This window comes from Bos indicus x Bos taurus, chromosome 8, assembly GCF_003369695.1.
Source record: "Bos indicus x Bos taurus breed Angus x Brahman F1 hybrid chromosome 8, Bos_hybrid_MaternalHap_v2.0, whole genome shotgun sequence".
NCBI lineage: Eukaryota > Metazoa > Chordata > Mammalia > Artiodactyla > Bovidae > Bos > Bos indicus x Bos taurus.
This window is the reverse complement of record NC_040083.1, coordinates 23328293-23350579: the sequence shown is the minus strand read 5'-3', so window position 1 is coordinate 23350579 and position 22287 is coordinate 23328293. Positions and strand designations below refer to the sequence as shown.

General features: G+C 35.1%; 1 protein-coding gene across 2 annotated transcripts in view; it reads left to right on the top strand.

Moving 5' to 3' along the window:
- The window catches only part of FOCAD (focadhesin), a 305616-nt gene that overhangs the window by 123310 nt on the left and 160019 nt on the right, over positions 1 to 22287 (top strand). For both annotated transcript variants that reach the window (XM_027549147.1, XM_027549148.1), the window contains 4 exons: positions 16871 to 16975; positions 17387 to 17488; positions 18013 to 18143; positions 20417 to 20543. In XM_027549147.1, the coding sequence (XP_027404948.1) occupies positions 16871 to 16975; positions 17387 to 17488; positions 18013 to 18143; positions 20417 to 20543 (465 nt within the window). The remainder of the gene's footprint in view (positions 1 to 16870; positions 16976 to 17386; positions 17489 to 18012; positions 18144 to 20416; positions 20544 to 22287) is intronic.

Below are 22287 nucleotides of genomic sequence, written 5' to 3'. Positions count from 1 at the left end.
CACTCATGGGACATACAGACCTCTGCTCAAAGAAGCAGAATTCCTAGATGGAGTGCAACAATCAAACTGGAAGAGAGCATCTTACCTGCGTCAAAAGTCTAAACAGAACTTAATCTTGCAGGTTTGGGCTGCTGACCATGGAGCAGTAGGAGAATCTTTTTGAGCAGGGGAGGTGTAAGGACACTCCTAGCCTTGTAGCAAAGGAGTTCTGATGCTAGTCCTCAGAGGAGGCTGCCCAGATCCAGAGATGGGAGGGGGAAGCCAAGAATATTAGCCTAAATTAAAGGTTAAGGAAACTCCTAAGAATTCCTCCAACTGTCACTATAGCCCTTTGCTACAGAGATTCTGGATTTAAGCTTCTCAGTCTCATCAGCAAGGCAGTAAGAAATGTATGGACATTCTTCGGTTTAGGCTTCTGTGGGCATTGAATGATGCTGAACCGTTGATTATCGTAGAGATTGCCAGATGGTTGGTTCATTTCACACCTTTTCCTCTGGTTTCCGATTTTAAATTTTTTGTGCTTTGCTGAGGTTTACAATGGAGTCTCAAAATTCACTTTATCTGAAGTTTTTCTTGGTAATGCATATTGTCTTTATAATTAACAGTGCATTGTTGATATGTTGTGAAACATATAAGTAATTGCAATAACCGGTTATGCTCATTCTGTCCCTTTTCATGTTTTTTGTTTGTTTTTTGAGACATTAGTAGAATTTCATTTGGTCCACATAGAAAGGAGAAGCCTTATACACATTTCTGTTTCCTGGTGAATTCTTAGTACCTGACTTAGAGTGCTCACTGAGCAATTTGATGAGTTCTTAATTAGTTTTTGAAACCAGGGAAGGGTTCAGGCAATGGTCTGTAAGATTGCTGAAGAAAGTCAGGAATCCTTTTTAAAACAGTAGAAAAACGAAGAATCATGTGTGTATATATCAGGTCATCTTAAATCAAACCCTAGCTGAAGCTGTAATGACACATGCTGTTCATGAAAGACTTAATATAGTCCTTCTAATCAGATGAATTGTCTTGTTGTGCAAAAACTGTTATTACACTGTGTGGGAAACCAACCATGCTGCAGGGGGAAAAATTAAATCGCCTGACTGAGAGGTCACTTGTGAATAGTAACACAAGATCTATTACTGTTATTAGAGACTCTGGAGGACATTCACCCTTTTATGGTCTTTCAACTGCTGGAATGAAATATTTTAGTGGTAAACGACACCCTTCTGGGAGATCCTCCTAAAGATTCATTTTTTGGTGTTTGTATAAAAAAAAAAATGGAGGCAGGTGGAGGGGCCTCAGGGGGAAAAAATCACATTGTTCCTTTCAGATCACTTTTAAAATGTACTCATTTTGATTTGGTGTGATGACAGTTGCTTTTAAATGTTCCTTATTACACCATTCTTAATGTAAGTCTATTAGCCCCACAGTTTATCTTTTGTAACATGTCATGCACATTCTGTAATATTTTCCATAGGGAAATTCATGATAGCATACAAGCTCAGAGACTAGGATGTATGTGGTTTATGTCAAAATCTGGATTAAGCACTTTAAAATACATAAAATGAAAAGTCTATGGGATTATTTTGTTAATCTTTTTTAAAGTCTTTGTATATAAAACATTGTGTGAGTATATATTTTAGCTTTGTGTGGCAACCATGCTGAGCATTAATTTTAGGAAATATTTTTAGAGGTGAATGAATAGCTATTGATCTGAGTTGAAGCTTTTTAACACAGTTATTAAATTGGGAACCAGAGTACCTTTCCAATAGATTGCATTCATTATAAACTGTCAATCCATTTGTTATAGTTTGGTACCACTCTGGAATCTTCTGCCTTTTTGCTGTTTTGCTATATGGTTGCAAATAGTTTTTGTGAGGATGAGAAAGAAATAAGACTAACTATTAATAGCTTTGCAAATAATTTGGGTAGATTTTTTGTTAGTTTTGAAGTCAAAAAACTGACTTTTTTCTTCCCGTTATTTGACTGCAGTGTCATCTTTTCTTCTTCTGAAGCTTCGTTTATTGCCCCAAAGATATGGAACTATTAGAGTCTGTGAACAGGCATATAAATTCTGTTGGATTTCTCAGTGCCTGCTTTTGTTACAGATATTTTGTTGGGTTCATTAAAACATATCTGTTGAAATGGGGGTTGGTAAGAAGGAATAGAGGGAAGAGACTACATTGTCAGTAAGAATAATACATAGATACATGGGCTTTACCTGAAAATAAAAATAATTTTGTAAAATGGGAGATAAAAATGCTTTTTCAGGTTGCTAATGAGAGGCTTGACCTAGCTGCTGCTGCTGCTGCTGCAGCATCTTGGGGGATGATGAGAGATGCAAAATGCACTGTTGCTAGGCAACTCTCATGGCTGCCTTTGGAGCAGGTTCATATGTGCTAAGAGCTAATGAATCCTCATGTCTGCTCTTTGAAACTGTTCAAAAGCCAGTGAAGACATTCCCAGACATTTAACATTTACAAGTACCTGAACCATTCTTGCCATGCCATTTAACCATTAATAATTAAGTTGACCATTTAGTGGGCATTGAATATTGCTTATTTTTTCAAGGTGGTCAAGATTTCTGCCCTAATAAGTACATTTTCAAAAAGGAGCTCAGTAAGGATGAATGTTTTGATCGAAGGCTCTTTTAAATTTGAATGCTTCCCCCCCAACAAAGTGATAAATTTGTTGGTACTGGCCTCTTTAAGCCTCATAGAAAGTTTTTAATTAACATTGTCTTCATGCCTTGCTCAGCCCAAGGCCATTATTTCTGAAGATGATAGGAATCTGGAATCCAGAATTAATTTTGTAGGTGACTTGTCTAAAACTCCCTGTCACCCTACCAGAAAATTCCTGCATAGTAGTCATAAGACTACTGTCCTAGAACATGAATTAAATTCATGTTAATTAAATTTAATTCATAGAACATGAATTAAAACCTGATAATGGATCAGATAATGAATCTTAGTATTTGTAAGATCCTATCCAATCTCTAACAATACCTGCCTCTAAGAAGTGTTATAATAGTTATGAGTTATGAAAAAACATTGTGAAGTGCCATATAAATGCTGTGTTTTACAGTGAATTTCAAGGGATTGCCTGAATTTTTAAGAATTTTGTGTTACCAGTAATTATTCAGGCTTATTAATATTTTGATGTAGAATATTGGTAATCATAGTGAGATTTCTAGCCTATAATCACTTATATTTTGACTGAATTAACCTGTGTTTCTCTTAATGTCATAGCTCCTAGAATCATGTGATAGAAAGCACTCAATAAATATTTATTCCTTAAAGTTTTATTGAATATCTTGTATAGAATATATGTATTGTTTTGTTTCTTATAATATTGTAGATTCATTATAAACCTGCATATACTTGTGTTCTCTAATCTCTAAAATGAAAATAATAGAAGAACCCACTTCATTAAATTCTTCAGGTGGGTTAAATGAGATAATCCACTATATAATACCTGATTTATAGTCAGTGCTCAACGGAAGTTATATGTGATTAAAATTGTGGTCGATTTTTATAGCTTCTTTATTTTACAATTATTTATCTGCTGCCTTATGTTCTAGGTGCAGTGCTGGACTATTTAGCAAGATAGACATGTTCCTTGCATATCTGAGATTTATTGTCATTCTTTATTCCCCAAGTACATGTAAAGAGGGACGTTAACTGTTTTAAGTGTTCTTGTGTGTGCACGTGTGTGTGTGTGTGTGTGTTTTAAACTGCATTTAGATGCATACAGGAAATAGAGAATAGTGCTGCTCAACAGAGGTATATGAGCCACATATACAGATTTAAATTTTCTGGTAGCTACATTTTTTAAAAAGCAAAAATAAATAGGTGAAATTAAAATATTTTTTATTTACCTCAATATATCTGAAATATTATTTCAGTATATAATCAACATATTCGTATACATCCTTGGTATGAAACTTTTCAAATCTGATGTGTACTTTACCCTTCAGCACATCTCAGTTCACACTCACTACCTTTAAGGGCTCCTTAGCCACATGTGGTTAGCAGCTACTGGATTGAATAACACACATGTACAGTAAAAAAAAAAAAAAAAAAACACCTAGTGTTCATTTCTTTGATATAAGTATACCAAGGATTTAGAATACTCTTCTTATTGATCTTACTTGGCTAAAATAGCCTCACAGTCTCTGCAGTGGAATAGAAACCTGAAATGGTTAAGAACAATAATTCTTAAAATGGGCTTTTCAAAGAGGTACTAAGAGGGCAATAGAATGTCAGGCAGATCTTTTTGGGGTGGAAGTAGTCACTCTCAAACAGTATGTTAATTTTTCTTCCTCCTTAGGTCAGCCTTGAGTTTAATTCAGCTCTTATTTACTGAATATTTGCTGTATGTGTGGTCGTCAGTTCAGTTCAGTTCAGTCGCTCAGTCGTGTCCGACTCTTTGCGACCCCATGAATCACAGCACGCCAGGCCTCCCTGTCCATCACCAACTCCTGGAGTTCACTGAGACTCACGTCCATCGAGTCAGTGATGCCATCCAGCCATCTCATCCTCTGTCTTCCCCTTCTCCTTCTGCCCCCAATCCCTCCCAGCATCAGAGTCTTTTCCAATGAGTCAACTCTTCACATGAGGTCTTGGGTAAATTCAAAAAGAATAGGAACAGAGTTGTTACCTATAAGGCGTTCACAGACTACAATAGGCAACAGTCTTGAGAATGAATAACTGTTACCCAAAATATACTGAGATAAAGGTGCTTACAAAGCTAGAGTGACAAACAGGACCTAGGGTATTCTTTGTCTAGAAAAGGGCAAACAGTTACTCTGTTATCCTTTTAGACATTTTTCATGGTTGTGCGTGTGTGCTAAGTCGCTTCAGTCATGTCTGATTCTTTGTGATCCCATGGACTGCAGCATGCCAGTCTCCTCTGTCCATGGGATTCTCCAGGCAGGAATACTGGAGAGGATTTCCATGCCCTCCTCCAGGGGATCTTCCTGACTCAAGAGATTTTGTCTCTTGCATTGGCAGGTGGGTTCTTTACCACTAGTGCCACCTTGGAAGCCCCTGTTTTTCGTGGTTAGTACATGAGTAGTTGAACTATCATTTTGGTAAAGATTGAACACATATAAGGTTCAGTAAGCCAGAAGGACTAGATTGTCTTGAAAACTAAGTTGAGCAAGAAAGCAGGGGAGAAACATAATCAGATTTTGTTCCCAGACGGGATCCATCTTCTTTGGGCAGAAAGTCTGCAGTGTGTCTCATTCCTCCACTGAGCCTTCGCTGGGTTCTAATGCTTCCACGTCTACTTCCTACTATTCTACGTACTAGTCCTATAGCTTCTGGTCATTTAATGCAAATTCAGTCCCATCACATACTGAAAGACTGCTGAAAAGAAATTTAGTAAAACAACATTACTATTTAAATTAAATTTATTAATATAAATAAAGTAAAAATATTTTACTGAAGTAATATTCTTGTAATATATAATCATAGTATGTATCCAGACAATATAGTAGTATGTCCAAGTAGTCATAAACAAATACATTTGTCTTAAGGTACTTTCTTTGCTCTGAACCACCCACAATATATTTACATATATGAACACAAAGCCATTGCGTTATACTATATATTCCTTTGCGGTTTGTGTCTTTCTCTCATTAATACAATATAGTCACCTTTCTGTGCTAGTTTGTACAGATCTAATTTATGGTGTTTGAAGGTTGCTGATGTTCTACAGGGTATCAACAGTTTAATGTATGTCATTGTTTCTGTATTGATAGATATTTAAGTTGTTCCTGTTTTTGTTGTTGTTGTTATTGCTGCCATTACAGACAATGTGGTAGCAAACATCTGAGGAATTCTTGGGCACTTCAGCCTTTTATGATAGCACTGTTCAACACAGAAGTTTCTGCAGTGATGAAATTGTTCTGTAATCTGTTTTCCAATATGGTAGTCACTAGCCACTTGTGACTTTTGTGCACTTGAAATTTGGCTAATGTGACTAAAAGACCAGAGTTTTAATCTTATTTAATTTTCATTAATTTCAAAGTTAAGTAGATGTATGTGGAAAGTGGCTATTGCATTGGGCAGCCCAGTGCTAGAATTTTTCCTTTCCTCGGAAAAAAGCATGCGTGCATGCTAAGTCGCTTCAGTCATGTCCAACCCTTTACAACCCCATGGACTGTAGCCTGCCAGGCTTCTCTGTCCTTGGGATTCTCCAGGCAAGAATACTGAAGTGGTTGCCGTGCCCTTCTCCAGGGGATCTTCCTGACCCAAGAATTGACCCCTGTGTCTCACATCTCGCATTGGCAGGCGGATTCAACCACTAATTCAACTTGCCACCCGGGAAGCCCATACTTTTCAGTATATTGCAATTCTCAAAGTTTGAATTGTTGTTTTCTTGTTCTTATATCTTCATTTCTGTCTATAGAAATTATTTTCTATGCTTTTAACCCTCAAAGTTAAGTTTGGCTTATTCAGTAAGTAATGATGGAAGTTTTAATTGTGAGTTCCTTGAATAAACGATAAACTACTTGAGAGCAGGGTCTGTCTTTCCTTAGCTCTGTTGCTAAAGCTTGACACAGCACCCAGTGTCTAGTTGTCCCTCAGATGTTTTTGACTGTTAGGTATATAACTCATGGGAGAATTTACTGTTGTTATTGATTGAGAAATACTCTAGAAGTTGCTGTTTTAAAAAATTCTACATAACATTTGTGTTTTCTTCAATGCTAGTTTCTTTTAAGGCAGAATATGAAATGCTTCTGGGTCAGGAGTCTCCAAGACTATGCTCTGGTTTGTTGATTTGCTTTAAGGACTCACAGGACTCATTATCTAGTTCCAAATACAACTATGATTTATTACAGCTAAAGGGTAAAAGCAAAATCAGCAAAGGAAAAGGTTCATTGGGTGAAGTCCAGAGGAAACTGGGCACAAGTTTCCAAAAATCCTCTCCTAGTGGAGTCTCACAGAATGTGCTTAATTCCTCCAGCATGGAATCATGACAGCACATGTGGAGTGTTGTCTAATATGGAAGAGCATTAGAGACTCTGCCCAAGGGTTTTATTGGGAGATGGTCAGCTCAGGCATGAGCTTCCCTGGTGGCTCAGCTGGTTAAGAATTCGCTTGCAATGAGAGAGACCTGGGTTCAATCCCTGGGTGGGAAGATCCCCTGGAGAAGGGAATGGCTACCCACTCCGGTATTCTGGTCTGGACAATTCCGTGGACTGTGTAGTCCATGGGGTCACAAAGAGTCGGACACGACTGAGCGACTTTCACTCACTCGCTCAGCTTAGGCACAGCATTAGCACTGCAACTGTCTGTACAAACAGTTTAGGGACATTTGCATCAATAAAGAATGGTAGGAACCTTCCCAAAATCCACTTTCTGAGACTCTACCCAAAGCCTAACTTTGCAAGGTGGCTTTTTAAGGATGATATTCTCAAGCCTGCTATGTTAACTCTTTACTGCACAGATATTTGCTTAAATTTTGATTAATTGAAGCTATGTTTTATATTTTAAATAGTAGGTCCTGGCAATTTCTTCTATTATTCTTCTTTTTAATATTTGAATATATAAATATATATACCTTAAACAACTTCTCAATAGATGGTTATTCTCTTATTGAGCACCTTTGGTTATGGAAAACTTACTGCCTTCTAAGGCATCCCACTCTATTCTCTAAAAATTTCTCTTAAAACTTCTTTTCCATATTAAACTCAAATATGCCTTTCAATTTGAACCTTGGAATTACATGAAAAACCTAGTTTGTCTTTTACATGTTAGCCCTTTAAATTTCATAGGTAACTATTGCCTGTCTTCAATTCTTCTATAGTACAGGAAAACAGTTTCCTGTTTCTCTTTGTCCTTTTTTCTTTGTGGTTATAACAACAAATTCTATTTATAGTATTTTTTTCTGGCATATGTTTTGCATATTGTATGGTGTTTTAATAATATGAAATTTTGTTTTGTTTTGCTTTTTTCTTTTAAGCTGATTTAGACATAATGTTGTATGTATATTGGGGGGAAATCTTATCTCCTACATTTTATTGAATTTCTGATTTTTTAAAAAAAATACATTTGTGTGATGAGACTCCTAGATTAGGAGATTTTTATTGTTTTATTTTTTTAAATTTCAAGCATAATTAAGAATGGATGGATAGTATAATAAACCTGATTGATTCATCCCTTAGCCTCAGCAATTATCATTTCCTACCTGGGCTATGTCTTCGTACCCTCCACTCTCCAGTCCTCAGCTCAGAAATGTTATTTTGAAGTAAATCTCAGATTAGAGCTAAACTTCTTAAATAAAATTTGAAAATTTTCTTTTCAGAAACATTGTCATCAACTTTTACTCCCCCATAATTGTGTGAGAATGTTTGTCTCACTGTATCTTTACATTATGTTTTAGAATTTTACAGTATTTCAAACTGCAGTATGTGAGGAAACTATCTTGTTTTCATTTTCAATTTTAAAAATTAGTAGTGAGATTTAAAGTTTTTACTCACTGCTTTTGTTTTTCTCTTTGAATTTTAGATATGTATGCGTTGTCCATTTTGGAGGGGGTGGATTCTGTATTTACTTAAGAATCTTTGTATTCTTTATTTAAAGTATCAAATCTTTGATTGAAAATTGTATGTATGTGTGTTTTCTTTTTTGTAACTATTAGTCAGTACTTTACTGTATGGCAGAGATTGGGTTAGTTTGACTGGGTGTAGAATTCTGCATTTGGAACCATTTTTCTTCAAAATCTTATTTGTTTTCTAGTTCTATAGCTTGCAGTGCTGCTATGAAGAAATCCAGTTATTCTGATTCCTGAAATCCTGAGTGTATGTTTATGTGAACCTAATGTTGGTTTTTATTTTTCCTCTCTGGAAGCTTTTAGAATCTTCTCTTTGCCCTGGTACTCTGTAATTTCAATAAAGATGTGTATTGGTGTGAACCTTTTTTCATCTGTTGAACTGGTAATTGATGGCTTTTTTTAACGTGGAAATCAAGGCCCTTGAATTCTGGGGAATTTTCTTTATTATTTTGTCATTAATTTCTTTCCCTCTACTGATCTGCTCTTTCTTTCTGGAACTTCTCTTACTTGGACCTTGAATTCTGTACCAGTCTTACATTTTTCGGGGCTTCCCTGGTGGCTCAGAGGGTAGAGTATCTGCCTGCAATGTAGGAGACCTGGATTCGATCCCTAGGTCGGGAAGATCCCCTGGAGAAGGAAATGGCAACCCACTCCAGTATCCTTGCCTGGAGAATCCTTTGGACAGAGGAGCCTGGTAGACTACAGTCCACCGGGTCACAGAGAGTCAGACACGACTGAGTGACTTCACTTCACTTACAGTTTTCTTTTCTTTTCTTTCCCGGTTTTCTTCTCTATACACTTTTACTTCACTTTCAAGGTGATTTCCTTAATGTTATCTTTCACCTTTTTTTGCTGTGCTAACATGTATTTAAATTCAGATGCTCTTAATGTTTTCTAAATGTTCCTCTGGAATTTAGCCTTATAGTGAGATTTTTTTCCCTAGGGAGCATGTAAATATTCACTTAAATTTTCTTCTAGATTCTCTTATTACTTTTCTTTGATATTTAATTCCTAAATCCATTTGGAATTTTTTTTCTTACATAGTAGTGTGTTAGGATTTCTCTTCTCCATTAACTAATCAGTTTTTCTAAAAACCATTCATGGATTAATCATTATCATCTTTTTTTACTTTCTGTTGGTTTGCACTGTTTCTATCATGGATGTGACTGTCAGTGTCTACTTACTAACATTCATCTTTCTAGTCTTATATTTTTCCTTGATGCAGAAGATTAGGCAAGATAGGAGTTTACTAAATCTGTTTTGTGTCATTCCTTAATGATACCCTGTCTACTCCAAGCAATTGAATGTCTTCTTATTCATTGTTGTAAGACATTTATATCAATCCTTTTTTATGTTTCTGGCTTTTTTCATTAATTTTACTTCATTCTGGGTGTGAATCTTTTTGGTTAATATAGCTTTCTAGTCAGGTCATTTGTTTACCATTATTCATGTAAACCCTGTTTAATGTTCAGGCATTCATTTGAGACTGAATTGCAACCTTATACAATTTATGGTATAAAATATCTACCACTTATTTATACTTCAAAAGTTTTTTGTCAGTGAAAAGGGAAAGTGAGGATTTGGAGTCATACTCTATGTTCAGCCTATTTGTATTGTCCATTTAATCTTTTTTTGCTTCAAATGTACTATGAATTGGCTCACATTTACCATTGTCAGTCTTGCATAGTTTTTATTCCAATAAATTGATCTGACTATCATAGCTTTGGGATCCTTGAGCAATTTACTATTTTAATAAATTCAAAAACATCGACTCTCTCTAGTTTTATTACATAGTTGCTTACCTCGCTGAGCTGTATTTAATTATATCTCATTCTTGGAGGGCATTCAAGCTCCTCCTTTCAGCTCTCCAATGTAAGACTCATTGCCAGTGACAGACACAGTAGTAGAAATTGACTGTTCTGAACTGAAAGGAAAAATAAACACATTATGCTTTACTTATGGGACATGGGCTTTTAACTATTGTTCTACCAGTCAGACTACGAAAGATTTAGATCTTACCATGATAGAAATGTATTAGGGCTTCCCTGAAAACTCACTTGGTAAAGAATCCACCAGCGATGCAGGAGACCTGGATTTGATCTCTGGGCTGGAAGATCCCCTGGAGAAGGGAAAGGCTACCCACTCAAGTATTCTGGCCTGGAGAATTCCATGGTACAGTCCATGGGGTCACAAAGAGTCAGACTGGACTGAGCGACTTTCACTTTCACACTTTCATGATAGGAATGTAAAACAAACTTTCGTTTAGGAAGGAAATTTTATGCTTACAGGAATTTACTCATTATAGTTGTTATTTAGATCAAGTTTTTAAAATATTAGCAATTGAAAAAAGTTGTGGTTTTACTCCTTTGTCCCACTGGTATTTACATCTAATAGCATGATGATTACTTTCTGTCAACAATTAAGTTTTCTTATACCATTTTCTAAATATATAAATTGTCCGATTCTGAGACAGAAATTCAGAAGACCAAGGAGACTAACCTAGAAATTAAGTTTAGGTAGAGAAAGGTCACGGTTACTTTCTTCCAGGTATTTCAGACTCTTCCAGTGGTATGGTACTTGAGTTGATCCATTCTAATTTGTGGTATTTCCTTGTTTATTCTTTGCTCGGAGCTCCTATGTTGATGAACTTATTTTTCTATGTACTGGGAAATTCTTAGCTCAGATTCTAAAGATGTTCTGATAATATTGATATCCTGGTAACACTTAACCTAAGAGGTAAATTTTTGTGATTCAGAGTTGCTTGGTCAGAGTACTGTCTCTAGGTACTTTTCTTTGCAAGTGGTAAGCTTTTAATAATTGTGTACCAAATGAAATATCTGCAGGACTATTACAAGATCTATCTTGCATATAGAATTTGAGCAGATAAAGAAACTAGGAGTGGTTTTTGCATTCAGAAAGCACTTATGATATGCTGGGACCTGAGATGCAAAGGCAATGAAGATGTCACCCCTATTTTTGGTAAGCCAAACTGGCAAGTACATGGGCTCTTCAGAGTTAAATTGCTTTGCTTTAGTCCCAACTCCAGTATGTACTACTCTGTTATTAATACCTTGGGCAAATTATTTGGCCTTTATGAACTTCAGTTTTATCATTTGAAACATGATAATCATGATTTCTATAAAGTGCTAAGGAGAGCATTTGTAGTCACTGTTCAATAGATGTTAGCCGTTACTATTAGAGGAGTCATGGATCATATGCTCAGGCTGAATTGGAATAAAGCTAGAGTGAATATCAAACAGAAAGAAGATTGCCTAGTTGAGGCAATCTCTTGACCTTATTTGACTCTCAAAGGTTAAAGTTCAAGACCCTAAGCCACTTATTTAGTTATAACATTATGAAATAATATGAACCACAGAAGAAAAAAAATTACACTGTGTTTAGATTTCTTTGATATTGCTGTATTTCTTCAGATTCTTATAAGAAAAAGAAATGATTAGCTTTTCAGCACGTCCATCAGTGAACTGCTTTCTACTGTATTACTGAAATAATAAGTAATATTGTGAGTAGACATGTCAAATAATTTAGGAAGATGGAATTAACTGATGTTCAAAAACACCATAGTACATTATGTACGTTTTTTTGTAAAATAAATCACTAAAAAAAACTCTTTCACTGTTAAAATTATTTAAGAATTCTTTTATGCTTCTGTTTGTATGTACCATCCTAGCATATTCACTCTTTGTTTTATAAAATTTCACATTTTGCTAAATCACTATGCAGTACACCTGAAACTCACACAGGTATACTAAATCAAGTACACATCAATACAAGTTTTAATTCATGTTTTATCTTTTCACTTCTAACTTAACACATAGTGTTACCACTGTTTTATAAATGGCAAATACCTTTGTATACATAAAATTACTTCCATTTTTTCATAGGACACTCTTGTGCAAAGATATTTCAGCAATTATCTAAGGGAGTTTATAAAATATGGTCTAGGAATTCACTTTATATTTCAGGTCTAGTTTATAAAACATAAGTCAGAAAAGTTAAAGAAAACCAGATACCACTTTGGATATTTACCTCTTACTTCCATATGATGAATATGCCTTGAATTTTTTTTTCACTGGTGTCTTAATTTTTCAATGTTAATTTATAACTATCTCTTATATACTGTTAAAGTATGAGCTCTCTCATATTTTTTAAAAAGAGACTAGTTATAGACATAATTATATCTCTCATCTGGAAACCAAAACGAATAATAACAAAGCCCTCTATAGTTCTCAATTTATAAGTGGATAGCACTACTCATGATTTTCATTATAGGACTCTGAAAGATTTTCTGCATAACTTGTACAGTGTTGCCCACATGGATATTTTTTGTGGAATCCAGAGTAAAATTTTTCTACTCTGTTCTTTATATGATTGACTCCAGGGAGATGCTGAGTTTTGTCTCTCCTGCTTTTTTCTTATATGTTTAGTCCAATTATAGGAAGAAGACTTAACATGATAACTCTTTATCCTATTATACATAGCCTGGAATCTTGTGTTGTTTTCATTTCTCCCAGTATAGAAAGGAGGAGTAAACTGAGATCTGAACTTCCATCCTCATTCTGCCACTAACTTTGTAATTCCCTCCATGCCTTACCTCTACCATCTGTAAAATAAAGTCGTTTACCTAAATGAACTCAACAAGACTCTTCTGACTCTTAAAAAACAATCCCATGGTTCCTTTAAAAATTGTAGTGAAGAGTAGATAACATAAAATATACCTTCTTATCAAAATGAAGGTATACTGTATACAGGTTTTCGTCTTGCAAGGCTGAATTTCTGTACCCACTGAGCAAGTCCCCATTTCTCCCTTCTCCCAGCTCTTGATAAGCACATTCAACTTTCTTTTTCTAAGACTGGCTAGTTTAGATACCTCATATAATAGAACCACGTGATATTTGTCCTTCTGTGACTGGGTTGTTTCACATAGCATAATGTCCTCAAGATTTATCCATATTATAGTATATGACAGGATTTCCTTGTGTATGTATATTCCACATTTTCTTTATCTATCCATCCATTGATAGTATTTAGGTTATTTCCATCTCTTGGCTATTGTGAGTAATGCTGCAGTGAACATTTTGTTGCTAAGTCGCTTCAGTCGTGTCGACTCTGTGTGACCCCATAGACGGCAGCCCACCAGGCCCCGCCATCCCTGGGATTCTCCAGGCGAGAACACTGGAGTGGGTTGCCGTTTCCTTCCCCAATGCATGAAAGTGAAAAGTGAAAGTGAAGTCGCTCAGTCGTGTCTGACTCTTAGCGACCCTGTGAACTGCAGCTCACCAGGCTCCTCCATCCATGGGATTTTCCAGGCAAGAGTACTGGAGTGGGGTGCCATCGCCTTCTCCAGTGAACATGGAGGTGCTTAATATCTCTTTGAGATCTTGATTTTGGTTCCTTTGAAATATTTGATTTGAAACATTTTTAATTGCCCATGTGTATTTTATTATAGAAACCAACAGTGCCACATGAAACAAGTCGAACAATTAAAGTTTCTTGACATTCCATAAAATATTATAGAAAATCTTGTGTTTCAATCAAAAGACTATTGTTATAAAATAAGTAGCTAATAGCAACTGAGCAGTTAATTTGTGTGTGTGTGTGAGTGAATAAATTTTAAAAGAGACTACTGCCTGTACTGGTATTCTCAGAAATGGGATTGCATATATTAGTTTTTAATTTTTTGAGGAACCTCCATATTGTTTTTCATAGTGACTGCACCATTTTACTTTTTACCAACATTGCTCAAAGGTTGCAGTTTTTCTTCATCCTTGCCAACAGCTATTATTTTCTAGTTTATTGATAATGGCCATTCTAACAGGTGTCAGGTGATATCTCATCATGGTTTTGATTTGCATTTCCCTGGTGATTAGTGATATTAAGCATCTTTTCATGTATCTGTGGCCATTTGTATTTCTTCTTTGGAAAATGTCTGTTCAAGTCCTTTGTTCATTTTTTAATTGAGTTATTTGTTTATTTTTTGCTATTGATGTTTAAATAGTTCATCCGTATTGATTCTGTTTTTATGGCAGAATAATGTTCTATCATATGGGTATACTACATTTTATTTATCCCTTCATCAGTTGATGGATGTTTGCATTGTTTCCACTGTTTGGCTATTGTGAATTATACTGCTGTGAAGGTTCACATGTAAGTTTTTGTATGAGTATATGTTTTAATTTCTCTTGGGTAAATACCTATAAGTGTAGTTACTAAATCATATGGTAATTCTATTTAGCTAATTGAGAAACGGACAGGCTGTTTTCCTAAGGGGCTGCACCATTTAACTTTCCCACTGGCAGTGTATGAAGGTCCTGATTTCTCCACATCCTTGTCAGTATTTGCTATGATCTGTCTTTACAAGTCATCCTGTTGGGTATGGGGTGGCATATTACTTGGTTTTGATTTGCATTTAAGTCATGGTTAATGCTGGTTGAGTATTTTTTCCTGTCTTTATTGGTCATTTGTCTGTCTTCTTTGGAGAAATATCTATTCAGATCCGTTACTCTTTTAAAATTGGATTATTTGTCCTTTATTATGGAGGATTCTGATATATTTATATTCTGGATCTGTAAGTCCCTCATTAGATGTATGATTTGCAGATATTTTCTTCCATTCCGTGGGTTCTTTTTATTTTCATTTTCTTTATAGTGTCTTAAAAAAATCTTTTTTTTGTTGTTGGCATATAGCTGCTTTACAATGTTGAGCTAGTTACTGCTATATTACCAAGTGAATCAGCTATATGTATACATACACATCCCCTCTTTTTTGGATTTCCTTCCCATTTAGGTCACCACAAGGTGCTGAATGGAATCCCTGTGCTTATACAATAGATTCTCATTAATTATCTATTTTATACATAATAGTGTATATATGTCAATCCCAGTCTCTCAATTCATCCCCCCTCCTCTCTTATTGCCCCTCCACCCTACCCCCCCGCCCCCCCGCCACTATCCATATGTCCATTCTCTCTGTGTCTCTGTTTCTGCTTTCCAAATAAGCTCACTGTAACATTTCCCAGATTCCACATATAAGTGATATTATGTGATATTTGATTTTCTCTTTCTGACTTAGACAGTCACTAGGTCCATGTATATGTTTGTGAATTCCACAATTTCATTCCTTTTATAGTGTCTTTTGAAGGACAAATATTTTTAATTTGATGAAATGTATTTTATTTTGTTGCTCATGCTTTTGGTGTCATATCTAAGAAGACTTTGCCTAACTCAAAGTCAGAAAGATCTACTCCTATATTTTCTTTAAGAGTTTTACAGTTTTTGTTCTTACATTTTAGTCTAAACTCTATTTAGAGTTAATTTTTGCTCAAAGATTATTAATGTAGTATGAGGAAGGAGTCCAAATTAATTCTTTTGTAGATGGAAATATAGTTTTCAAAATCTGACACCAGTTTTCAAAGACTCTTCTTTCTCCATCATGTTTTCTTGGCCTGTCTAAAATCAATTAAGATAAATGACAAGTTTTATTTTTAGATACTGAGTTCCATTTCATTGATCTGTATTTACATTCTTATTCCAGTACCACAGTATTTTGATTGCTGTAACTTCGTAGGACATTTTGTATTTGAGAAAGTTGAATGTTCAAACTTCATTCCTTTTCCAGATTGTTTTGGTTCTTCAGGATTGCTTATTTTCATATGAATTTTAGGATTAATTTCTCAATTTTGGCAAAGAGGCTAGCTGGAATTTTGATAGGGTTTATATTGAATCTGTAGATGTATTTGGGAAATATTGCCATCTTAATAATAAAAGGCATCCAATCAATAAATGATTTGCTTTTCTTATTTTATTGTGATATGCATAGGGATTGAAATATAAACTTGCAAGGAATTTTTTGTGTATTAATTCCCATAAAGTACAATTGATTTTAATTATTTTGTTTTGGAATAACATCACTGAATATTTCATTAGGTTGCTCATTAGAATTGTAAGCTTCTTCTTTTTTTTTTTTTAAAGAATTTGTAAGCTTCTTTAGGGCAGGATAGATCATAACTATTTTTTATTACAAAGAATTAATGTTGTGATTTTAGCACCAAAAACCTAGGGTATTTAAACACGTATAAATAGATAGAACAAGAGCTCACAGGTAATTTAAAAATAAATAGGATATTAGTGATACTGTGAATTTATTATTAACAACAAATGGCTAACTGGCATTTTCTGTCTTTTAATTCATATATATTCATAGTATTCCTTTGGAGAAAAATGAAATAATGATTGCTTTATAGATTGATTTCTTTTAAAAGACATAATTTGTATGTTCTTTAAATTCATTTTAGGTACCGAATCTGATTCCAGTTTTGATGTTCAAATTAGGAAGACCACTGGCACCTGTGTTATACAATGATATCTTGTATACTTTACCTACACTTGGAGTTCACAAGGTTTGTATATTAACCGGTTTACTTAGGAGCAGAAAGAAAGTGAGGCATGAAGAATACATTGAATTTTGTTTCTTACCATGTGAAATTTTGACCCTTTAATTTTGGCTGCGATCCCTACTTGCTTTGTTGGGCCAAAAATATTTGTTAAAATATTTGAGAATTAGTTTCTAAAATCATCTTTTCATTATGTTTTCCCACTGGCTATATCGTCTGACATAGGATCTTTATACGCCCAGAATTGCTAACTAGCTCCTCCCAAAGGTATCTCTGACCTCTGAGAAAATAGGTAATACTGTAATAAGCTTCCATTTCAGTCTTTATTTTATAAGAGGTTTTTAAGTTTTTTTGTTACCATTGGGATTTTATCCATATTTGCATTTATGAAACCAAAGTTTCTTCAATGTTTTGTAGGTGTGCATAGGACAGATTCTACGAGTAATTCAACTTCTTGGAACTACTCCACAACTAAAAGCTGTCACTTTGCGCTTGTTGACATCTTTGTGGGAAAAACAGGTAAGCTCAGATACACACTTGTGTGGATATTAAGCATGTCCCTTTCACTGAAAAAAACAAATGTCATTATGCGTGACAGTGCTTTGATATAGTGATATTAGTGAGTGGCATAAATGATTACATTGAGAAATTTTAATTTAGTGTTGTACTTTTGATCTATGAAGCTGTCAGTTGTGATTGACTCTCAGAGAGAAATTGAGAATAGAAAATCATCTTGTTTCCTTAATTTTGAAATCTGTTTTTCCATTTTTGCGAAAAAGTAATAGAAATTTAAGTGATTAGAGCCTTTGTAATTAAAGTGAGATTTTGCCACTTTTTTCCTAGTTTTATGAAATGAACAGTACATAGATCCGCAAGAAAATCTCTAGCAATCATAACAGCATTCTTCTTTGCTGATTAGAAGAAATACATTATAATTTGCAATGCAAATGTAAGATTTAGAGGTGAAAATGTTTCATAGAAGGAGATAATGATTATTCAACTCAAGTTGTAAAATTACCTTTTTTGTGAAACTGCCTTCTTAGGATCGTGTCTATCCTGAACTGCAGCGTTTCATGGCCATGTCCGATGTGCCCTCTCTGTCTGTGGGCAAGGAAGTCCAATGGGAGAAACTAATTGCTAAAGCAGCATCAATCAGAGATATATGTAAGCAAAGGTAAGACACGCTTGACCCTTGGGAATGTATATCATGATACATATTTTTGCATTTATACATATATATATAAATGCATGATATATTTTTGCATTTATTTTGCATGATATATATATTTGTATTTAATCTTTTTATTGCAAGCAAGACACTCGGAAAGATAGGCAGAGGATATTTGGGTAAGAATAAATGAATATTAAGCACAAGTGTCTGATTATAAAATTTAGTAACATCAGACAATTACTTTGAGTAGCAGGCATGTCTTTTCAGGTCTAGTCTTATATCTAGGTTTAGCAGATATTTATATCCTTTTCTGGATAATAATTTAATGTTGTAATAAAATATAAGATATTATGTTTTGTATTTTTCTATATATCAATTCCTAAAACCTAAGCAGTGGGTTATAGGTCAAATTGTTCTTTCTTATAGTCTCCTTATGTGATGCTTGTTTTTTTTTTTTTTTTTTTGGTCTATGAATAATAAATGCTGGAGAGGATATGGAGAAAAGGGAATTCTCTTCCACTATGGCTGGATATGTAAATTGACACAGCCACTGTGGAGAACAGTATAGAGATTCCTTAAAAACCTATCCTTGACTTTTATAAGATGTAAATAGAGATGGCCTTATTTGTGATTCATTGAATGGAATTAATTGTTGGGAAATATTACAGGGAAGGAAATGATCTTGAATTCTTGTATATGCTCTGGGGTTTAAAAAGACTTGAGGATAGTAGGGAGATGCTGCTGCTCTTCTAGGTTATGGATAAATAGCTAGGCAGGAGTTCCTAAGATTGAAATAACACTAAGCAGAGCTCCACCTCATCAGATTTCTATTTTCTTGAATTAGGTCAAAATCTTTAATGAGGAAATAGATTTAACGCATTTGAAATAGGTTGTAATCTTGCAGTTTCATGTTGATTGAACCACTGCACTGTAGAATTCTTAGAGCATCATCCTCACTTTTGTCAATGATGACACTGCGAATGGTACTTCCTGAAGCTTTACAATGAATGAGTTGGCCTGAATGCTGATAATGCAGATGATTCATGTGTTAGGTAAAATCTCAGATTAGACTGTATTTAAGCCTTAGCAGTTTTGCCTGTTTTCTAAGCTCCAACCTTTTGGCAACACGAAAAAATCACTTGGTCTAAAAGTTATACACATGTATCCCAAGATCTCAGAGTTTAGATTCTCTTGAGGTATTGGCATGGAAAAAATTAAGAGATGAAAGCCGACGTTTTAATTTTACATACTTAAAGCTGAGGCTCAGGAGAGGTTAAATATCAGACCAGATCAGAGTCTGTGAAAAACTTATTTAGTGCACCTGTCGGTTACCACCTCAAGATCCTATCAAAATTTTCCATTTTTGCTAATTGATTTCCATTGGTGGATTTCATGGAATTCAACCAGGCAGTTTTTTAATTTACATTTTGTTAAGTAGAGAGAAATATATCACTGAGGGGTTATAAGGAATGCAGACGTGAGCGTTTCTTTATGAAGTTAAAAGCACTCTAGAGATAGCACAATGTATGTGCAATAGAGGAATGAGAGGAAGAAGAGTCAGTGAATCTGGCACAGTTCCTGACATGAGATAAGTGCTCAGTTATAGTTCATATTATTATTAACTTTATCATCATACACTGTCACCATCATGATAGGCATAACCTTCTAAGTTTGTAACACTACTATGATCAGTCATCTTCTGATCTCATAACCCTGGCTTTACTGATGATCTCAATAAGGTAAGTCATTTCTTTTCACTACTACTATAGACTTGAGTTTTTATTGATTCAGACAATAGGGTTTTTCTCCGTCACATTCTTCTTTTTTTTGGCTCTGCCACGCAGCATGTGGGACACTCGTTCCCCAACAGGGATCAAACTCATGCCCCTGCAGTGAAAACACAGAATACAGACTATAGGTTTTGTGATTCAGGGAGAATAAAATTTATTAATAAGTGTCTTCTTTTTGGGGTAATAATATGAAAAATTAGCCTGAAGTTATAGCAGAAATGATGAAGTTGCAAATCTTAGAAAAAACAAAAAGCATATGGTTTTATTTGTTGCTGCTGCTGCTGTTTCTAAGTCACTTCAGTCGTGTCTGACTCTGTGCAACCCCATAGACGGCAGCCCACCAGGCTCCCTCATCTGTTGAGGGTCCATGTTTAACAAGCATGAGGGTAAAGAAAAGCATTAATGTTTTTTATTCGGGCAAAAGACCTTGGAGTAGTAATATAGCTCTTTGACTTTAATCTTGTGTCTAAATGTCATTTCTTATAGGCCATATCAGCATGGTGCAGATATGTTGGCAGCTATTTCCCAGGTGTTGAATGAGTGCACTAAGCCTGACCAAGCTACTCCAGCAGCCTTGGTGTTACAAGGTCTTCATGCACTCTGCCAAGCTGAGGTGGGCTTTTTTGAATTGTTTTAAAATTGTTTTGTATAATTTGGAAGAAAATAATTTACAAGGCATTGTGCTTGAAAGGATGTAAGACAAATTCTAATAACTGAAAGTCAGATGTTTATATCCAGAGATCTTTCTTTGTTCAGTAGAGTGAAGCAAGATTGTCTACAAATTCTCTGTAAAGGGGAGTCTTGAAACATGTAGACGTTCTCTAGAGGCTAAAGAAAACCATGCTTTAGGTTCTTCTTCATTGTTATTTATTCTTGATAATATAAAATGAAGAATAATGCTTATAGAAGAAATCTTGAGTATATTTGCTTCTTGGTTCTGTGATTAGAGAGCTTTAGAAGCAGAGGAGGTGAGGAAATTGACATGGTATCTCAGTTTTATAGATAGCAAAAACTTTTGTTGGCTTGAAGATTGGCAAAAGATTCTTCCTTTCCTGGTGATCATATTGGGTAGGATGGATTAATGTTAGAACTGAGCCTCTAAATCATTTTCTGAACTTTAGACTGCTTCCAAAAGTACAGCACAGCAAAGGGAATCTTTAATGTTTTGGAGAAATGTAGTAATTACATCAAAGGTCATTCACTGACCATACTAAATTTTTTAATATTTCTATGCAGTCTTGTAAGTAGCTTTATTATTATTTTTTTAATGGAAGTTAATTTATAATATATTAGTTTCAGGTGTACAGCATAGTAATTCAATACTTGTATAGATTATATTCCCTTTAAGTTATTAAAAAAATAATGGTTAAATTTCCCTGTGCTATACAATAATATTCCTGTTGCTTATTTATTTTATGTGTAGTATTTTGTATCTCTTAATCCGATCCCCTTACCTTCCCTCATCCCCTCTCCTTCTCCCCACTGAGAATCACTTATTTGTTCTCTGTATCTGCGAGTCTGTTTCTAATTTGTTACATACATTTGTTTGCTTTATCTTTTAATTTCCACATATAAGTGATAACATAGTGTATTTATCTTTCTGTGTCTGACTTATTTTACTAGCCATAACAATCTCTAAATTTATACACATTGTTGCAGATTACAGAATTTCATTCTCTTTTATGGCTGAGTAATAGCTGACTGTGGCTCAGATCATGAACTCCTTATTGCCAAATTTAGACTTAAATTGAAGAAAGTAGGGAAAACCGCTAGACCATTCAGTTCAGTTCAGTTCAGTCGCTCAGTCGTGTCTGACTCTTTGCGACCCCATGAACTGCCAGCACACCAGACCTCCTTGTCCATCACCAACTCCCGGAGCCCACCCAAACCCATGTCCATTGAGTCGGTGATGCCATCCAACCATCTCATCCTCTGTCGTCCGTTCTCCTCCCGCCTTCAATCTTTCCCAGCATCAGGGTCTTTTCAAATGAGTCAGCTCTTTGCATCAGGTGGCCATTCAAGTATGACCTAAATCTAATCCCTAAATATTATACAGTGGAAGTGAGAAATAGATTTAAGGGACTAGATCTGATAGAATGCCTGATGAACTATGGACGGAGGTTTGTGACATTGTACAGGAGACAGGGAGCAAGACCATCCTCAAGAAAAAGAAATGCAAAAAAGCAAAATGGCTGTCTGAGGAGGCCTTACAAATAGCTGTGAAAAGAAGAGAAGCCAAAAGCAAAGGAGAAAAGGAAAGATATACCCATTTGAATGCCAAGTTCCAAAGAATAGCAAGGAGAGATAAGAAAGCCTTCCTCGGTGATCAGTGCAAAGAAATAGAGGAAAACAATAGA